The sequence below is a fragment of the Nylanderia fulva genome, unplaced genomic scaffold, assembly GCF_048542155.1.
Source record: "Nylanderia fulva isolate GAGA-0341 unplaced genomic scaffold, ASM4854215v1 Scaffold14, whole genome shotgun sequence".
Lineage (NCBI taxonomy): Eukaryota > Metazoa > Arthropoda > Insecta > Hymenoptera > Formicidae > Nylanderia > Nylanderia fulva.
The window spans coordinates 2,928,649-2,949,698 of NW_028189622.1; the positions used below are offsets into that span (position 1 = coordinate 2,928,649).

Below are 21,050 nucleotides of genomic sequence, written 5' to 3' on the forward strand. Positions count from 1 at the left end.
AAATACGATCGCTCTCTCTCTTTTGACATATACTTGATTACAGATATCGGATTATTGATACAAAACATTTGGTAATTTATTTCTACTCGTATTAATTATAACGTTAAATCAATGCATTATCCGTCCTTAGTGGAACATAGCGTCATATTGCATCTGTCCCTGGAGAATTGAATTAGGGATTAACCCTTTAGTTTCACGGTTCCAATTAAATTTAGATATTCCACGACAGCTCCTGGAATTGATTTCATTACCGCATTTACGTGATTGGGAATATTAAGCGTAAATTTAGATGAATATTAGGTTCTACTTAGACAATTCACGAATAACATTTAACGCGAAAATGATGAAATGGTTAGATGACTTATGGTTTTCTAATTTCTGTTTGGTTTAAATAATGACACGTCGAGAAGTACAACTCAAATATTAAATGAAGTTAATATCTTCCGTTGAATTTTATTCCGCGCATAGCTGAATTAATAGCAGAAATATTTCATTTGCTAATTAAAAGATAAGCTATATATTATGCCGCCCGTTAGGAAGATTATACTATCGTGGATTAATTAATATTCCTTGTATTACTTTCTCCAAAAGCGGGCGTTACGTTTGCCTTTTTTATAAAATAGCGAGTATCAGTCAATTGCAAAATTAAAATAATTGTCGATCGACGTTAAATGAATGGCATGCAAAGATCGAATGAGCGAGTTAATTAAATTGTCGATAAAGCGAAAAGCGAAATCGTGCTATCATCCCGTCGGTTGCGTGTTATTAGCGATGTCCCTAGTTGGTTTCATCATCAGACATACATATCGCATTGTAAATCGTGAAATGACAAAATGCACATGTGCGCGAATCGATGTTGAAATCATCCGTAGAAAATAGTTCAACGGAAGCGGTAATATTTCTGCCTATTGATAATGCGGAAGATATGCAAAGCCTTTTCAAATTATGGTTCTAATTATGTAAATTTTAGTTTCTTTGTATTTGATCATAGAGGGAAAATTAAGAAGAGAATTTAGATTAAAAATGAAAGAATTGATACTGTTCTTATAGTACGGTTTTTAAGAAAAGAATTTATTATTATAATTGTTATTATATTTTTTTTTATTTATTTAATTAAAATGATCTATACATTTTTTAAAGAAGATAATGATTTTTATGTATCTTATACATTTTTCTTTTTAATAATAGATTCCCCAACGCAAGAAATCGATTCTTTTTTAATTAAAATTTCATGAAATTTTCTAATTATTACTCTGCCTACTAAAAATAAGTTATGAATTAACTTTTAGAGATAACTAAACATTTTAATTGAAAAAAAATTTTATAATTTAAAATTTAATTAATGGGATATTTGATACTAAATTTGAAGAAACCAATCATCTGTAACCAAGTTTTTTTCCGTTAAAAGTAAATCAACTTGTTGGAAAATCCATAAAAGCAATAAGCCTTTTAAAACACTTTACATTCTTCTGTATTATCCCGACTTTATATATCTTGCATTACTGACTAGCACACTGTGACGTCACGTCCAGTAAGGCGCATTTGCGTAATTGCACAGTGAACCGCGATAAGAACTTGGGAGCTGCGACAGGTAATGCAAAAACGTTTTGTACTTTGCTTTTTTTCCAAGCCATCTCCCTAGAGCATCCCTGAACATTTTAATACCTAGCCCGCCACAATGGCGTCTTAGGAAAGCTTCCATTAGCGTGAAAAATCTAATCGACATCGTGGATACGTTCTTAAGAGATCGCAACGACATCGATATAATTTCGCAAAGTTGTTAACTGACAAGTGCAACGAAACGGATCTTATAAATATTCCGCTTTTAAGAATATTGAATATTTCCATGTTTTTCTTTCCTTAATAAAATTGCATCGTGAAAATGAATCTATTTCGTAGGATTATTTTATTTATGATTATTATGTCAATCGTATAAGTAGTATAAATAGTTTATTTCTATTAAATATGTTATTATGATTGCTTCTATTTAGTTAATTTATATTCTGTTTGCATACTTCTACATATTTTCATTCTTATCTATGTTATTCAATAAACGCGACTATGTTTAATAAAAAACAGCATAACTAGAATGAAAAGTACTGCTCGGTATCATAATATTTCACTGTAGTTAGGCGTGGTTGCTCGTCATGCTCGATATAATAATTCATAATCTGCAAATTTCGAGGATTGAAGTGTTGGAATATATAGTTTCTATTTAGTTAATTTATATTCTGTTTGCATACTTCTACATATTTTCATTCTTATCTATGTTATTCAATAAACGCGACTATGTTTAATAAAAAACAGCATAACTAGAATGAAAAGTGCTCGGTATCATAATATTTCACTGTAGTTAGGCGTGGTTGCTCGTCATGCTCGATATAATAATTCATAATCTGCAAATTTCGAGGATTGAAGTGTTGGAATATATAGTTTCACGTACCCGTCGAGGTATAAACGAAATTAGCTTCCGCGCAAGCTGTCACCAAGAGCTTCAATTAAATGTTAGCGATTCAAACGCTCGACAAACGTAACAGTTCGTTCGTCGTCGGGTGTAAGTCTCAGTTTGATAGATGTGCCCAATTTTCCAGAGTCGGTTCACCCGCGCAGCGGTATTCGTGTCTATATATTTATCTCCTTTTTCCCTCGTCGCTCTCTCTCTCTCTTTCTCTCCTTTTTTTTTCCATCCGTTTTTGCTTCCTTCTTTTTTCATTACGCGTGTCTTCGCGATGCACACCGGGTGTCACCAGTGTCAATTCGCGCGGAAACTGCAGCTGAAAAATATCTCGCTCTGACCCGTCGATCGTCGACCCAGATGGGAATCGAGTCCCTGGCTGGAATCGTTCTCGAGATTGCAGCCTTCAATTCGTGCGTGTCAAAAATTGAAGAGGGTTGGGAGGAAAGGGAGATTTGAAAAGGGAGTATACGACCGTCGTTGACAGGCAGACGGTTTCAGATTAAGACAACGCCGTGGCGAACGGAAACGAGAGATATTTCACGGATTTCATAGTGTCGTTGCTATCGCACACGTTATGTTACTATCCGACTTTTTTTTTAGTTTCAAATGTTTTCTCACACTAAATTAGACGAGTGTCAGTGGAGATGTACCATATGTAACTTTTGATAATATTTTTATTATATTAACATAATATTAATATAACGTATGAAAATTCTCTTTTGTTATTAACAAATATTTTTTAATTTTTTTTATTATCTTTTTATGCTATGAATATAAAATATATATATTCATAATAGTAATTTGTGTATACTAATATGAAATATGCTATTTTTAAAAAAGAAAAATATATATAATTAAATTTGCAATTCTAAATTTATTAACATTTTAATAAATTTTCGAGTTCTCTGGAGATTTGCGGTAATGAAACTTTTTACCTAATTTGATATTGATGAAAAATATAGACCAGAGGGTGAAACCGGGGGTTTGTAATTGCGAAGCATATACACAGCTGTTTTAAAGAGAGAAAAACAAATCCTATTGTTCGTGTCGTGACGCCGAGCGAATATTTCTTAATTCACTCCGCATCGGCGCCGATTTATTTTCATTGGCGCATGCATTGCATGTCGGCGCTCCGACATACTCGTACAACCACCGTTGTACATGGAAACTCGTATATAAATCATTTCTATCCACGCGCGGACTGCAATTCACGTCATCGCGATGACGAAACACCGCGAATGCATTCTCCTTCTGTCGCGCGAATGCTGCTCTTCATTTCCATAAAAAGAACCAAGTTTCCCAAAATTGAAAAAAACTTCGTACTGCGTTTTACTAATTTATATCTCCAAAAATACGTTTAAATTATTATTACGATTCAAATAATTATATTTTATACAAAATTTGTGGAAATTGGAAATTGGATTGCAAAAATGCTGATAAAAGACTTTATTTAAATATTTATGATATTTCGCAACGAAAAATAACATATACCTGTAAATATCATTCTTCGATATATTTCTCTCTTTGATATGCAACACTATTTTTAAGATAATAAACGCCTTACCACATAATCTTACAATCTCGTTCTTAAGGATCTAAGGAGGTTTTCTCCTGCTTGTTGCAGGATCTTCAGTCGGAAATCGAGACGCACCGAGACGTTTATGCTTCTTTGAACGGCACCGGAAGAAAATTACTGAGCTCATTAGCGAGTCAAGATGACGCTGTTATGCTGCAACGTCGATTGGATGAAATGAACCAGAGATGGCATCATCTAAAAGCAAAGAGCATGGCAATCAGGCAAGTGCAAAAATCCATTATGTCTCTCACGGTTATTAACACATCGTTTATCAATAGAAAATTAAAAATTACGAGTATAATATCAAAATGCTGTTATGACGGTGAATATACAATGCGCGCCGTGATATTCATAACGGTGATATTCTCGCTCGTACTATCGCAAAAGACAGTTTTCGCGTACGAAATGGCGTCGTAAATCAACGTGTTGAAAAAGGCCAACCCGGAGGAGCGTGGACTCGCTTTTTCGTTGAAAGAATAACTTCGAAGCGCACGACGCATTCACAGCGCGAAAGCGCAAAAATTCGCGATTCTCTCGCGCAAACGTACAATCTCGCACCTCAATAATTCTTCAAAAAAGAGAGGGAGAAATAGAAAAATATATATATATATACGCATTGTATAAATTCGCGAACCGTGCTGTAACAGCGGCGAGAGTTTCGGTTTTTGACATGCGAACAATTTCGGAGATTCTTCTGCAGAATAGGTTAAGGGTAGAGGGCGAATAGCGGGTTAACTATGAGCTTCCGCATTCTCGGGATGCCATTCTACTTTGATGGCATTGCAGCTGCGCATTATTATAACGTAGACTGTGCGAAACATAGAAATAATCGCGCGTGAAAAAAAATATCCGCGAATCTCTAAAGATTTTATTATCACCGATATATTACTTATTTAATCGGTTTGTTCATTCGACTTAAAAGGTACATGTTGAAAGGAGTAAAAATATAATAAATAATCTGTATAGTATATAGTAAGCTATTATTCTCTTGCACGGTTTTAATACCGCCGAAATTAATTATATGTATTGAAAAGCAATTGCATATATATATATATATATACAAAACTTAAATCCCGTTTTTGTTCGCGAGTTTGTTCAGTTTGCGCTCGGTTCATAGGAAATCCTCATAGGATTTTCCGGTAGAAACTTGGAGAATTCGTGATCCAATTTAGCCTCAAACGTAGCGTAAACTTCTCTTCGACTGTTCGACTATGCAACCGTGGACTGCTAGAAAGTACATCGAACTTTCCCGAAAACCACATCCCAGTGTATTGATGTGATAGCGAAGTTATATAGCTTAACATGTGTTATTTTTATTTTGCTCGCGTTTCATGTTCTACTCATTCAAACCGGGACATTGTTGAGCATTGAAAGAAAATGTCGAGCGTAAGCTCTTCTCTCGATCGCGATGAAGAGCTTACTCTGAAATCCTTCTAAAATTTATCTGCAAGAATGAAGAACATTTTTTTTCTCTCGAAGAAAAGAGATAATATTTATACCTATATAGATTCGAGACTTGACATATCTTTACCAAATAAATCTTACATATATTTTGATAAAATACAATTTAACATAAAGATGATAGGTGTGTGAATAAAATAATTATAGTATGTATATTAGATAGATATTTGACACATTTGTGAGAATATATATTCAAAGTAGAACTCTTAACCAAAATTTTTCATTATCCATTAATTATTTGCAATTAATTAAATATTACGTATATTCAATACACATGTGCGAGTTTTATGTATATTAATTGTTATTCAATTTAGTCTTATTTGTATTTAGACAAACACATATACATAATTCCGCGCGTATAATTACAATTTTAATATTTACATTAATAATGATTGAGTGATGAGCACTAATTAGGTGATATGATTTTTATCACAAGAGACGTTAATGGGTCAGCGCAAAACGGCTCAAAATCTCGGCCGCGAGTGATTGGTCAATTAATCTTTTTTCTTTTTTGAGAGTGGGACTTTCGCAGTAAATGCATTTCCGGGGACTTTACTATAGTCGAACGTAATCGGATTCCGTGTAGAAACTTTATAGCAGTGTGTTAATTCTGGATCCGAACATCGACTCTGAGATTCGCCGTAAACTTTGCTCGGACAACTATGCAACGATGCGTTACTGAAGGGTATCTGAATTCCAGATAGAAAGTCTATAGTTTGATGACGTAGACCAAAATTCTATCGATTTGTTAAGCAATATCGCGCAACTCGCGAATAATTTGGATTATTTATAGATAATTTAGGTTACGAAATTTAATTTGATTTCTTCATTTATTTAATCTTTTATTTCAATTTCAAGTTCTTATTTAATTTTAGTTTAATCTGATTTTCTGCACTTATACATACACCGTGAAGAAAGAATAATTTTAAAAAATATTAAATGTTAAGATTGGAATTGTAGAGATGCATCTTTTTAAAAGAGTTATTTTTCAAGAGAAGAGTTTGCTTCTATAAATTGTATAATATAAAAGAAAATATCGATACATGGATCTTAAAATTACAGTAACGAAGAACCATGGATATATCTCGCAGATGAAGCAGCTTACTTTTTATATTAGATACTACAGATCTCAATTTTATCTCGTAATATAAACAAAAGAATCGATATAGATAAGAACGAGATTTCTTAAAGCGAATATCTTTATTTTATTTAGTTTTATTAAGAGATCTGTCTGGGATTGAAATTGACCGCGAACTAGATTATTGTATTTGGATCGAGTTTGATTTATTGCTCTATACCGAATAATATAAGATGATTCAGAATTATTCGATTAAAGAGATTATTTCTTTTTTTTTATCTTCGATATCTGCAAATAAATCGTTTATCTTAAGAAATATTACTGTATCTATTAATTTTGTTTGATATTATTAATTTTTACATATTCATAAATCAGAAGATACTTTATTCATAATTATTTTATTCAGAAATAATACCTGTTTGCACATAGAAAAAATACTTAAGGTTATTTTTGACATTTCTCGTTGATTTTGGAGCTCGGAAAAAAATATAGAGAATAATCTTTACTTATAAACAATCATTAAGAAGTGCATTTTGAGCAAATTTATTTCAATCTAATCGCAAGTCAAAATATTTGTCAGTAGAGAAAATAGGTATGACAGCATAAACTCAGCATTGAGGTCAATCCCGATAAAAGATCGGGATTCACGCAATCAGTCTTCATTAATTAATCCGTATATTATTAATTTTTACATATTCAAAAATCAGAAGATACTTTATTCATAATTATTTTATTCAGAAATAATACCTGTTTGCACATAGAAAAAATACTTAAGGTTATTTTTGACATTTCTCGTTGATTTTGGAGCTCGGAAAAATATATAGAGAATAATCTTTACTTATAAACAATCATTAAGAAGTTTTTTGAGCAAATTTATTTCAATCTAATCGCAAGTCAAAATATTTGTCAGTAGAGAAAATAGGTATGACAGCATAAACTCAGCATTGAGGTCAATCCCGATAAAAGACCACGCAATCAGTCTCCATTAATTAATCCGTATTACGGCCAGGAGCTTAATTACCGAAGAGATATTCGTGCAGGATGCGAACTACGAGAGCGTTCTGCACATATAGATGGATAGAAGTTCGCCGACCATATTTATCAGCACCTACACTAACTCTCTCCATGCCTTCGTTCTTCGTCCGTCAATTTGTATCTATTGGTCGATTTCTCTCTCTTTCTCTTGCACTCCCGTGCTTTATATATATCTATATATATATATATATATATTTCTCTAAATCGTCCTGGCAGCACTTTAGTGGTTATCCCGCAATCAAGCCGCAAATGCCGAAGCCAATAATTCGACGGACGATCGTTTTTGGCACCGGATTCAACGAGATAGTCGGAATACGGCCAATGTTATATTTGTGGGAAAATTTTTTGGATTAATCCAACTCTTGTGGCGAATGTGCGTGACAGTAGTTTAGCTTCTTACGAATTAAAGATTAATCATGGAGAAATAACCACTGTACTCAGGAGCTAAAATGTATTTATTATTAAGCAAAATCGAAATTCTATACAATTTAAAAATTAAGTAGATCTTGTTTTATAACATTATGATTGAGTGATTTTTTGCAAAGTGAATGCAATAAGAATGTGCAATAATATGCCACAGTCGATATTCATTAATGTGGAATTTTATGTGATTAATATTAGAATACTATTTAATATTACAATATATTATTATACTATTATATTATAATTATTATTTCAATATTGTTGTCAATATTCCATATAGGATTTAATATTCTATAACATTTGAAAGAGCCTCGAATATTTAATGCATTGATTGAATAAAGCATTTCTGACAAAAGTAGATTTAATATACTTTAGCTCTGACGTACAGAAATATACATCAAACGTGTAACTTTATGATGTGCGGTAAATGTAATAAATCTTTGACAGATTTTCCATCAGATTTGCGAATTTACGCTTTAATAAGACTGTGATGGATTATTTAATTATAATATTGCTTAATATTGAAAATTGAATAGATATTGCACGAGTTAAACGTGGATGAGGAATTAAATCTAACCTTCACAGAGTTATATTTTAAATTCATTTTAAACTTTAAAAGAAGCTAGATTTTTTGTCATTTGAAACGGCTGATATAAAATTAAAAAATCTTAAAAACACGGCACACTGTTGTTTGGTATCCTTTGAAAATTCTTGCTAATTTTTTACGTCGGGTTTATTAAAATCTATGGTTCAGAGACGCCCGGTACGCATAACAGGGATATGCTCTTTGCGGAAATGTCCGGCCCGAAGTAAACATCGCGATGACTTATCAAAATGCACGTTAAGTGGATTTCGTGATCGATGCAGCCGTCGTAGTCCCGACGTAGATTAACGACGATAAAAGTTCGGTTCAAGCCGACTTTTCGCCGTCGTTACATCCGCGCGCGGACGAATATTTTTTTTTTTTTTGGTTTTCACAAGATACCGGCAATGGCCGGTAAAATCAATACCAAGAGGAGTAATTAGTTACCTCGACACGTACGCGGCCGGCGACGGCGACAGCATCCGGCGGTCGGATACGCGGACTTTTCGGACTTGTCCAACATCCGGCGGTACTTTCCCGGCGCGCACTGGCATCCGGACGACAAATAAAGGTTCACGAATTACGCGCGAGTATTTGTAGGCGATGACCGACCGACGCACACCGTCGCGTTCTCTAGCACAGTTCGAATCACGCGAACTTGTGTAACAATTGTTGGCGCGGTTTATCCCGAATGACCTATTGTTTGTGGCGAATCAAAAAAAAAATTGCGCGTTATCCCGAAAAAAAATTGGCGCATGCAAAAATTGGGTTTCAGCTTTAAAAACAAAAAAATTACGCGCGAAATTATACCAGCGATTAACGGTGGTGCTATATTCTAATATACCACTTTTCATTGATGTATTTGGAGAAATAGGTGTAGGAAATTTTTTGATGCATTATATAAATTTTGGAATTCTTGAAGCACTGAATTCGATGCACGCTCGACTTGTTTATAACTCTACGATGATAAATAGTACGCGGCTGCCAATTAATATTTTTTCAACATTTTTCCACGGGGGGCAACGGAATTGCGAATTTATTTACTGGCCAGCTGACGCGCGAGATTCAACAGTTCGATGGAAAACACGGCGAAATGAAAAAGGATTCGTAGTGGCTGGGAGGCATAAACGTGTCGTCCGCGCTCGATCGAAACGAATTAATATTCCATCGCGCTTCGAAGCGTCGATGTGTCGACGCGAAAAATCCGAAAGGCAGATGAGGACACTCTCGCCGTGCTTGCAAATGACGTCTTTCCGGAAGCCCGATTTTACACGACGGTGGTGCACCGGTGCACGTAAGGGGAGGTAAGACGCCTATGAAGTCTAAGACTTGACATGGTCCAAAGCGAGGGTCGTTAACAGGTAGACACGAATCGGGAGGAATAATTATGGGTGTCTCGGCTGCTCGAGCAAGCACACGTATTACTGGCGCGTTTAGATGGAGCGCAGCGGTGCGTTCACGCGTGCATAGCGCATCCCAAAGCGGACGAAGCGTCGAGAAGTGCAGCGATGCACATTCGCTTATCCTTGCGTACAATCGAAATATCAATTTTGACGATAGCCCCGAGACGTCAACAAAGTTTCATATAAACTACAAACCCGCTACAAACACGCGCATTTACCCTAGAGATAATTCATTTCGTTGGATTGCTCACTGCGCAGCTGTAATAGATTGCGCTTTTTTTGGCTTAATTAATATCGAATTTCCTTCCAACAAGGTCGACAGGAAAAGGATCGATAAAGAAATATTTTAATCCTTCTTTATTTTTATAAAATTTATTATAGGTATATTTAATATACGGTGTAAAATAATTATGTAAATGTTTTCCAATTGAAAGATTCTGAAGCAAACTTATGTCATTGACTTTATATAGAGTATAACGATGAAAAATCCGTGGTTTTAATTTTATAAATGTCTGCTGGCAAGCAACAAATGAAGATAATTTTCGATTTGATCAGTGACGCTTTTTCCCACGAGCAAAATTGACGAAGTGAACTTTATCTCTCGGGATAATAATTTGAAGCTAGATCGCACGGGCTGAACGCCATATAATATACACACACATACATATATAGGTGTCTGCAGTCGTTCTCGCAGACGGATAAGTCGCGATGGCAAAAACATTCGCCGCGACACACGGCAACGCGGAACACGACGTTTGATCCATCACCGAACCGGAACTGACAGCCAGATAATCGCGGAGTGATGAATCGCCGTTGAGTCTTATCAGCTGACTCTCCCGCGCATCGACGCTCATTTCGAACGAAACACGACGCGAGAGCGGAGTGTGTCGGAGTCTGTCACGTGCAGTTTGCTCTCGTTCTTGTTCGCTTTAGCCTGTTTCTCCCGATAGTAGCAAATCGAAAGTTATTTTTACGTGATATCGCACGTGTGGTCGGGAAGACGTGAGGACTTGATATCGAAACGAACGACCGTAGCAGGAAATTTGTTGGAGTCGTTGAACGGGCATGAAAAAGCGGACGAATGCGAAGGAGCGATGAGAGAAAGAGAGAGAAAGCGTGGAATCGGTTCGCCGATTTCTCGCAAAACTCGGGGCAATGGCTTCGTGACTAGAACGCGAGAACGCGAGACGGAAAAGGGAACCATACATAAAGATGGAAAGTTGTTGGACAATAATAAGCGGTGAGAGGTGGAAAGGGCACTTATGGTCCTGCGATTGGAGCACAGCGATGGTGTTGAAAAATTTTATAACGATAACGTATGTGACATTTAACATAAAAAGAACGGACGAAATGACACGCTGAATCGATAGAATTGTATTTTTAAAGGATATTATAAAATGCATTTAAAAATTTTTTTAGTTTATCATTTCTCTTTATTTGTACTTTGACAAAATTATATTTTTATAAATTCATCCTGTATTTTTAAAAAGTATATTTAAAAGTATATAGTATATCTAATTACACAATAGAAATGTAAAAAAGTTGTATGCGCCTAATTTGCATAGCTCCTGCATGCGAAAGGATTAAGAACGCAGTTGCTCGCTTCGTTTATTAAGGATAAAAGTTGAACAGCTTACTAATCCGCATTTACTACCCGCGATTCGACGTGTCCTACTATTCTCTTCGAATCTATATCACAGAAATGCATCTCTAGGCCGCATGACGCATTTCCGATACTCGAAAGCGTTCGCGAGCGCGACATTGCGCCGACGATATTCCAACAACAACGACGTCGACAAATCTGTCGCGCACCGTCCGAGACTTCCTTCCGGCATTCTCTCTCCGGCCGACTGTAACTTATTACCGGTCCCAGTCGGCTCGCTGGAAACGCATTCCCGACCGGTGTAACGCGCGGCGGAGCGATAATGCGAGCTTATAGTATGATAAGGTGCGGCTTAATGCTAATCTCAAGAAGATACCGCATGTGGTACCGAAGCGCTAAATGCAGCGAGCTTTATTCGATACCGCTATGCAAATAACCCAAGATCCAGGGAAACTGTTTTCTCCAAACGATCGTTCGGAGAAGCCATTTATCATTGGCAAATCCAATCTTTAGGTCTCTACAATTTTTTTATTTTATGTTAATACGGTATTATTTCGTACTCGATATTATAAACAATTTTTTGTTATTTTATTATAATTAATTTCTCGTGAGCATAAAATCATTTTTATTTGTTTTATTTTATTAGTGCATCTAAAAAGAAATATTTACACATGCTATATTTTAATCCATTGACCCAGCAATGTTATACATGCATTTATCACAATTCATATAATATTTGAAAATAATTATATATTATTATTAATTTTTTTATTATTAATTGGTTTTTAAGTTGTCAAAAATGTTCAACTCAATCACTATTACAAATGTACTCGGGCATTACGAGAACTAAGAGAATTAACACGTATCCGTATAAAGTACCTATGTTAAAGTGCTTACGTTCGGCTTAGATATAGGGCGGCAAAAAATGTGTACGAACCCTGTTGGTATTCGGGAGTGCTCTTATTGCCAGGCATTACATTCTCTTCGCGCCAGATGCGACACAAACGTTTACTTAGTGACTTTAAATCCTGCGTATGCGCCGCAGTACGGGGCGAACGATTTCGAATGGATGTAGGATTTCATTTATGAGGATAATCGATCGGACGCAGGATTTTCCTCGTTAATCTCGATTTAAAAGCTGAACAAAGTACACGTGTTTTACAAATCGCGGAAATGGCTCTTTGCTCGCAGAGACGTTAATGTACTTGGATTATCGTCGGAAAATTTTTCCGAAAAATCGTATTTCGAATTGTTTCGAAACATCGACGAGAATTATATCCAGATAAAATATTGCTGAAGATGCATTCGTTTTTGCGTCCGCGCGTTATTTATTCGAATGTGAAATTTGTTCTGCTAAAAATCGTAATTCGCATTAAATATGTAGTGATATTAATTACCTATGTATATTAATTATCATATTAATTATTCATGTGACTTGATATTCATTCATTTCATACGGTCCCAAACCTGTGAAATTCATATAGTGTCTATATTTACAAAATAAAAAATAACTATAATATTTTAATAACATAATCAATTAATTTATATCTTGAATTTAATTTGACCGTGAGTTAAAAATATCGCGAACGATTAAATTAAAGAAGAAACGTAAAATCAATTTTCTCAATTTTTTCAACAATAAATTTAATGATTAATCTGCATAATCAGAATTTCCAAGAACACATATCCTGTATAGTTTTGGATGCTATCCTTCGCCGCCGTCGCATTTCGCGTGTTTTCCTTTACTTTAGATCTATTTCTCGCGCGATCGTTCATTTTTCACCTTCTTCTACGCGAGCGCGAGCGTGACTCAATTTGTAACGTTCTCGCAAATGTGCGACACAGGTATCCGTTAAAGCTCACCGTTTTATCTTTTTCGTTCCCGTTCCCTCGCTCGGGTCCCGCGAGAGGAAATTGGCCGGAAGCGCGCGCGCGCTCGCATAACCGCCGGCATCGAGCTATCATGCCACGGATACAAATCGCGGACGATTCCACGAGAGAACGGAATTCGATGGGCAGGGATCGATGAGCGATCTCTCTCTCTCTGTATATGTCTCGTCGAGAGATGGACGGGAAGACGCTCGTGTTCATCGAGCGTGAACGAGCGCGTCCCTGGTGACCCGACCAGTTCAAAATTTTTAATTTCCGGCTGGCTGAAGACTCTCCAGCGAGAAGAGAGAGAGAGAGCCTTTGCTAAGGATGCATCGGGACGCAACATCTGACCCGTGCACCGGTCGGGTATTGTGTTGACGATCAAGGTTGACAATGGTTGTGGTTTAAGAAAGAAGTGAGATTGGGTGACTCAAAGAGAGAGAGAGAGAGAGATGTCAGTGTGTACCGGTGAAAAAAGGACAAGAAGAAAGCGTCGAGAGGAGGAAATTTTTCTGATATCTTGCCAGACGCGTGTCCCGCTCAAAGCATAGGATTTGTAAAATGAAATTTTCGAGAACAAAAGTCGTTTTCTCATCTGCCACAGAGCGACGCACTGATCTCCCTTTCTTCTAAATCTGATTATCCATCTAAGATAATTCGCGATTCGGTCTTTTTCGAAATGAAAAAGAGCGAACCGCGGTAATCTATGCCGAGAATTCTTGGAAAATCAAGCACGTGGTTCCGTCTTTTCAGTTAGATTCGCCATTTATATGGAAAATCAGATATCCAATCGCGGTTAGTTTTGCTGCGGTTTTCGAACCGGAATTGTGATCAAAGCCGAACGTATATCGCTATGAATATCAACTGAGAGGTAATGCTTTGCGTAACAATCTCACCGATAACTATATACGGATTGCTTCGTGGGGCAACAAGAATTAAGAGATTTGAATAATCAGTTATATGAGGGAGGAATAAATAAGTTACGGTATAATGTATGTTCAATGAGCTCCTCGATCGTCCTTTATATCACACTTGATCGATATCATTCGCCTTTGATGTTAAGCACATATTCCAATTAACATCGCCATAATTTGCAAATTACAAACGACCACGGCCGACTCTGCGGCCAGAACACGCCTCTGCGTTTGGTTTCGCGTGTATCGATCAGATATGATCGGAAATCACAGGCACGTTGTTAATGCGTTATCGCTCCGATCACCGACGAGAAAAAACCTCTCCAACGTATCCGTGGAATCCGCGAGCTCTCTCACTGCAGGCATCGTGTCCGTTCAACGAGTAATTTCTCTCTATGTATCTCTCTTGCTTCGGTATTTGCGTTCTCATTAGGAAATGCCACAAACCGATTCAAACAGCTCCGATACGCCACCGCCGCGCAAATCCGCAAAATGGATTAATCACATGCCTCTTTCGACCTGTAATCGATATCTGCGGACAGTACATATAATCAGAAAATGTTCTTAAAGGCGCGATATTAATCCAGACATTTCCGCGTTAATGATGTCTCGCCTTCGGTAGGTTCATTATAAAGGTCGGACAAAGTTTTGGTTCTCATTAGAAATCGATACTGAAGTCCGAGAAGAGTGGATGATAACTTTTCAATTAGCGCAATTTCAAAGATTGTGTAAGATGCATCTGTGTGTGTGTGTGTGTTCTTACTGGGAATATAATAATTAATTTTATTCTTTCTCGTAAAAGTATAGCGGAAATAAAATCTGATTCAGTCTTTTTTTTTTTTTTTCAAATATTGGAGTTTACATGATAAAAATACTCTTTTATAAAATGGATAAACCTTTACGAATAAACAAAATTTACCATTAACTTTGGAATGCGCGATATGCGAATATTTCTCTTATATATATATTTTAAAACGTATCTCCCAAAATGTCACAGTTTTGCCGAATGCGCGTACTAAAATCGTCGCATATCATATTCTGATAAAATCGCGCGCGTGGGATGGATATGTAAATATGAAAAACATCAGCAAAAATATTTCAACCGCCTGGCCGATTGTGATATTACGCACGTTGGAGGTCACAACTCATAGGATCGCGACAAAATACGCGTTATTATTATTTGTACAAACGTTCGCAACGTTACTGCTAAACTCGCTTTACGAGCGAAAAGTTTGTATCGCCGTTCTCTCCACGAACTACGAGTATCGATCCGTCGACGAGATTCAGTTAAACACATTAATTCCATCGGTTTTGCATATCCGCGATGATTCGCAGATTATTACGTTATCGATGGATTTACGATACGCGATCAAATTTCGATCGGTTTTGTTCCGAAAACTTTCGGGAGTTTATCTTTCTGGGTCGGGCAATTCTTTTCTTTTCCTCTGGTCGGCGATTTGTCGTCGAACAAATATCTTTGATCTTTCAAAAGGATAGTATTTGTTCGCTAAAATATTGAAAAATATGCGGAGCATGACAAAGGTTACGTTTTCCATCTCATACATAATGGATCTGTAACGGTACGTGAAATAATACGTGCGGTACCAACACAGAGGCAAACTGTGAAACAATAGTAAACTCATACGTAAACCAGAGGTTTATCGGAATTGTTATCGAACCGAGTTCATAACTTACTAAATACGTATCAAGTGGCCGGTTCTAACGGAACTATAATCCGGTAGTGGATTTGGTAATGTTCTACGGTAGCTCGGAACTCTTGTTTGAGATTGTCTTGAGTTACTCTTTTTCAGGGTAAATAATTACACAACTGATACATTACATTTTATCATCATATTTTACATTTGCTTTATTGTATTTATCAACATTGATAAACCTAATACATCAATCATTTATTATACATCCGATTAATTTTTTTGGAAAACAAATTTTTGTTGTTTATTAATATATATTAATTAATTAATTTGTTGTTTATTAAAATTTTTAGAGAGCGAGAAAGAGAAAGAGTTATAATAGACCAAGACAAAAAATCTCACATTCGAAAAGAAGTGTTTCATGAGATACGTCTTAATTCTCAAATAATTTGTGACATTTACAGATAAATTTTTTATAGATCTAAGAATGAAATTTTGTTAGAGCAATAAAATATTTTTAGAAGTTTATTTGACAATTACATCCGTTTTAATTTCTAAAGGTGTTACACACACACAGACATGATTCACATTGTAATCTCATTAATTCTTTTAATAATTAAGTCGCGATGTTCAATTCTGCGACAAGCTAGCGCGAAGTTGTATTTCGCAAACGCAGAGAAGGAAAGAAAGAGAGAGAGAGAATGGCGTGACGCTAATGGCGACGTTGTTGCTGTTGTTTATTGTAGAAGTTTGGGCCGGTTTTGTGCTGCAAGTCGACCTTACTCAGATTGGGATTGTACCGGCAAATTGTTCCCCCGAGTTGAATTATAACGTTCTGCCCGTTCGTGGCAATTCCATTTGCCCGCTTTATTACGTTAACTAGCACGACAACGACGACGACGACGACGACGACGACGAAGACGAGGATGAGACCGATGACGGCGATGCCAGTGTCGACGACAGCGAACCGCCGTCGGCACAATAGATCAAAGGGCTTTATCGAGTGAATATCTCTGCGTTTACCGTAATGCGGTTTGCCCCAAGTCGATAACAACTATACGGAGGATCTATCGCGAAATAGCGCGACGAGCACGAATGAATTTGCACGAAATTCGCTCGGAATCTCGTCAGTCCTCGGAATGCAGCGAGTTAGATGTTTATCGGTGTGTAAAGGAAGGATAAGAGGTTTCGGAGCCAGGTAACATCTCGTTTTATAGGGGCGACGTGTCGTGGATAACGAATGCGCTCTGCGAATGGATCAATTTGGTGGTTTACGATTGCGTTCTTACAACAAGAGAGTTTTCCTAAATAAAGGACAAGATAAAAAGCCAATAATTGTTAACTATACTGACGCGATGACATTAGTCGATCGATTGGATTTAAGCATTTTATGGATACGTATTTTGGAGTAGCTCGAATATAACTTAATTGAACTGACAGTTTGGTAATACGTGAGAAGAATTTGCTCAATGATGAATGAGATGTAATAATGGATATTGCTATCCGTCAATATTCGTATTGTGACAATCCGTAAGCGTATTAATTTATTACCGATTAACTCGTAGTAACATAGTTAATTATTGCTCTTGTGTAAGATGTTTTGTTGGCGCTGTGCATTTCTATGCAAAATATTTGCGAACAAATTTCGCACACATTTGTCAGATTCAATAGTACGTAATTTCGTCTAAAGGCGAAGTTTATTTATAACGTTAACTAATTCAACGCGAACCACATGGCGGGTTGCCGATGTTATCGAGAGATCGATGGCCGCAATGAATTTTGATAGCTCCCTACGAAATCACATTGACTATCAGGATTTAGAACATTTCTCGCTTCTGTTGGAATAGAACGGAAAAGGGACAATATATTGAGCGAATAGAAATTGTCGTAAATTTTCAAGCATCTATAATGAATCAAGAGCTCGTTTTAACAATATGTATATCGAAAATCATGAATTCGGCACGAGAAAGCGGAAATTATTTACATTTAAACAATTAACAAATATAAATAACCATAAATCTATTAATGCAAGAGAGATCAATCGTTTATACAGATGTAATAAACTTATCATAATAATAACAAATTTTTGTGACGAGCAAGTGCGGACAAAGAATTATATATAATTTCGATAATATAGTATAATAACATATATACATATATTTGCATTTATATTAATTATAAAATTTGTAATTGCAAATTTAATTTAAATTTATTTTCATGATTTATAATAGAACGATTTATAAACGACTAAATAGGGTGATAGATTATCCTACAATATTTATAGAGTTATCACTCACAATGGAAACTAACGATATTTTCTAAAATCATTAACTTGGAAATATTTTATTATACAAAAAATTCGCGCAATTCCGATTCAACAATATGTCGCGATCGAGTAAAAATAAACTCTCGTAAATCTGAATAGTTTTGATTCAGTAACACAAACATTACATCATTTTATCAAATAGGTTGTCACATGTGAGAGAAACGTATATTAGTTTACATTCATAAATTCATATATATCTTCAGACATTTCGTGGAAACTTAGAGTTTTCTGTCGCATAAATGCAGAATACAGCTGAAACCGTATTGTAAATTTCCATAAAGACTTACCGGTATTCATGAAAGTCTATCTCTCAATGAATTTCAGTAGATTTCGGCAGTAAAATATAACATTTTCATATATGCAGAACAATATTGTCTCATAAATTATCTCGATGCTCAACGTTTTAGTTTAGGTCTGTTTCACGATCGATGTATATCGCTCGTATATAAAGACTATATCACGAAACTGTCGCAGGAAAATAATTTTTTTTCAAACGTTAGTTCGTTTAACGCGCTCGCTTTATTTTCGTTTCAAATCCCTTTTACGATAACGAACTGCTCCACGTCGGATCCACGTCGAATCATCCCTGTTATTTGTTAAATAAAATTTACGTTTATCGCCAAATCCGACGTAAAGCTCGAAACGCTTTCCTAATGACTTCCACGCGTGTTCAGACGTTCTCTAAACGCGTTCGACAACGCAGACGGTTTAATTCTGACATTGCCGAACAACGCGAAAACGTTTTGTAACTCCGATTTATCCTCGGAATCCTCGAGCTATCAATGACACGGTTGCATAACGTTTCCACGTTTTTCCCGACGTTTACGCGCGCTTTGTTCGCCGAATTTGTGCGTCTCACCGTTTTAATTATCCTTAATCTCCGCCTGTGTATATATACGCTAAATTAGGCGATCTCGCGTAATCAGAAGTTTTGCCGGCGTTTTATGTCTCGCAACGCTTGCGAGATTCAATTCCTGCATGTGTTGTATGCTTTGTTCGTTTTTCTGAGCTTACGTAAAATGGCGGCAAACTCGAATTATATACATATATATCGCGCTCTCGCATTCGCATAATCGAATTCTCCAAACTTTAGCAAACGTATTGTATATATACGCATTTCTCATTGTACAAACGAAAAAAGCACAGCATTGTCTCTTCATTACAATATTTATTTCCTATTATATTATATCAAATTTCGTTATTGTAATAATATTTTTTTATTTTGCCAAAGTATTGTTATGGTTTTTCCACGAGGAAGAAAAGATTTCGTTAAAAATATTTTTTGAATATTTTATATTCATTTATAATTATAAATATTAATTAAAATTAATTAATATTCTCGAGTACGCGTTTTTCCTATTATATACCAGTTTTACAGATTGTATTTTCCGTTCCTTTATTGTTCTCTTTCACGAGAACGAAAACATATTCACTTTTCGTCGAGTACGTCGTCATATTCAGAAATAACTATCGTGCTTAAACAACTTTTATTACTCGGCAAACAATCGTATTGTCGTCACGGGTAACTTTATCAATAAAATCTTAGTGCCAGGGCGTTGTTCATGATTTATTTACTTGAGGCTACAGCGAGACTTTATTGAGTGAATGCGAGGTACGTGACGTTTCTTCGGCAGATTTTTATAGCCGCCCCAGGAAATTTCTCGGTGATTTTTTTACATCAGCCTGGCACGTCGTAAAGATCGCTCGCTTGCAGGGCAACGCTCGTTCGCGAACAGGACGACAGTAGCACCACTTACTGAGCATTCAATTGAAATGCGATCGCACGAACGAAAAGTATATCTCTTTTCTAAGCTACCCTGTTTCTAGCAGGCCGACGACGAGCGAAAATAAATGTTCCGCCAAATTCGCTTTCGTGACCGTAAGATTCCATTACTGACACAGATCCGACGTAAATTCTATTAATCATACGAACCTCGTTCTTTTTTTTCTCAATTACACGACGATAAATTGCCGGTGTCTATATATATGCGAACAGTGATTAATTCAAATTAATAATTTTCAGACGCGATGTAATAATAAATCTTGACGAGGATGGTGTGTGATGAAATAATTTTTTTTAATATAAAAAGTATTATATGGTATATATATATATATATTATGTGATGAAAAATTTATATAAAACTTCAAAGATAAAATATAATGTTCATATTATGCGTCAGACGATGGGTAAAATATTCCGACAAAAAATTCGGATAAACCTTTAATATTAATATTTTTATGAAAATGGCAAATTTCTTCTTTAAAATTCCAAACTCATAATTCCGAGAAGGCAATTTATTACACGAGAACACGATACATCCGTTCTATCAAATCCGAATACTATAAAAAGCCAATATCTTCGAAGAGCATTAAACCGCTATTCGAAATTAATTTTCTTCCCGCGTCGTGCGAATAAATTTCCCGAGCAAACATCAGTCCTACTACTCTCCGAGTGAGAGAAGTTTATTCCCGCGATTCCGTCGGAGCGATGGGGACGATTTCTTTCGGTAACCCCATACCGCCGCCATCCATCGCGCGAAATATCCTTACGCCCTTATCTCCCTGGGAGTAGAGTGCAATACCATCCGACGCGAGTGTGTGCGCGCCTCTGCACGGACGCGCTCGAATCGCAAAAGTACGCGGAATTTCGCGAAGCTCTCATCGAC

General features: G+C 36.2%; 1 protein-coding gene across 11 annotated transcripts in view; it reads left to right on the forward strand.

Moving 5' to 3' along the window:
- LOC114929124 (dystrophin, isoforms A/C/F/G/H) overlaps window positions 1–21,050 on the forward strand; it is a 420,071-nt gene that overhangs the window by 320,790 nt on the left and 78,231 nt on the right. For 10 of the 11 annotated variants that reach the window (XM_085480171.1, XM_085480172.1, XM_029300536.2 and 7 more), the window contains one exon: window positions 4,083–4,255. In XM_085480171.1, coding sequence (XP_085336297.1) covers window positions 4,083–4,255 — 173 coding nt within the window. The remainder of the gene's footprint in view (window positions 1–4,082; window positions 4,256–21,050) is intronic. The other variant, XM_085480170.1, reaches the window with a different exon arrangement.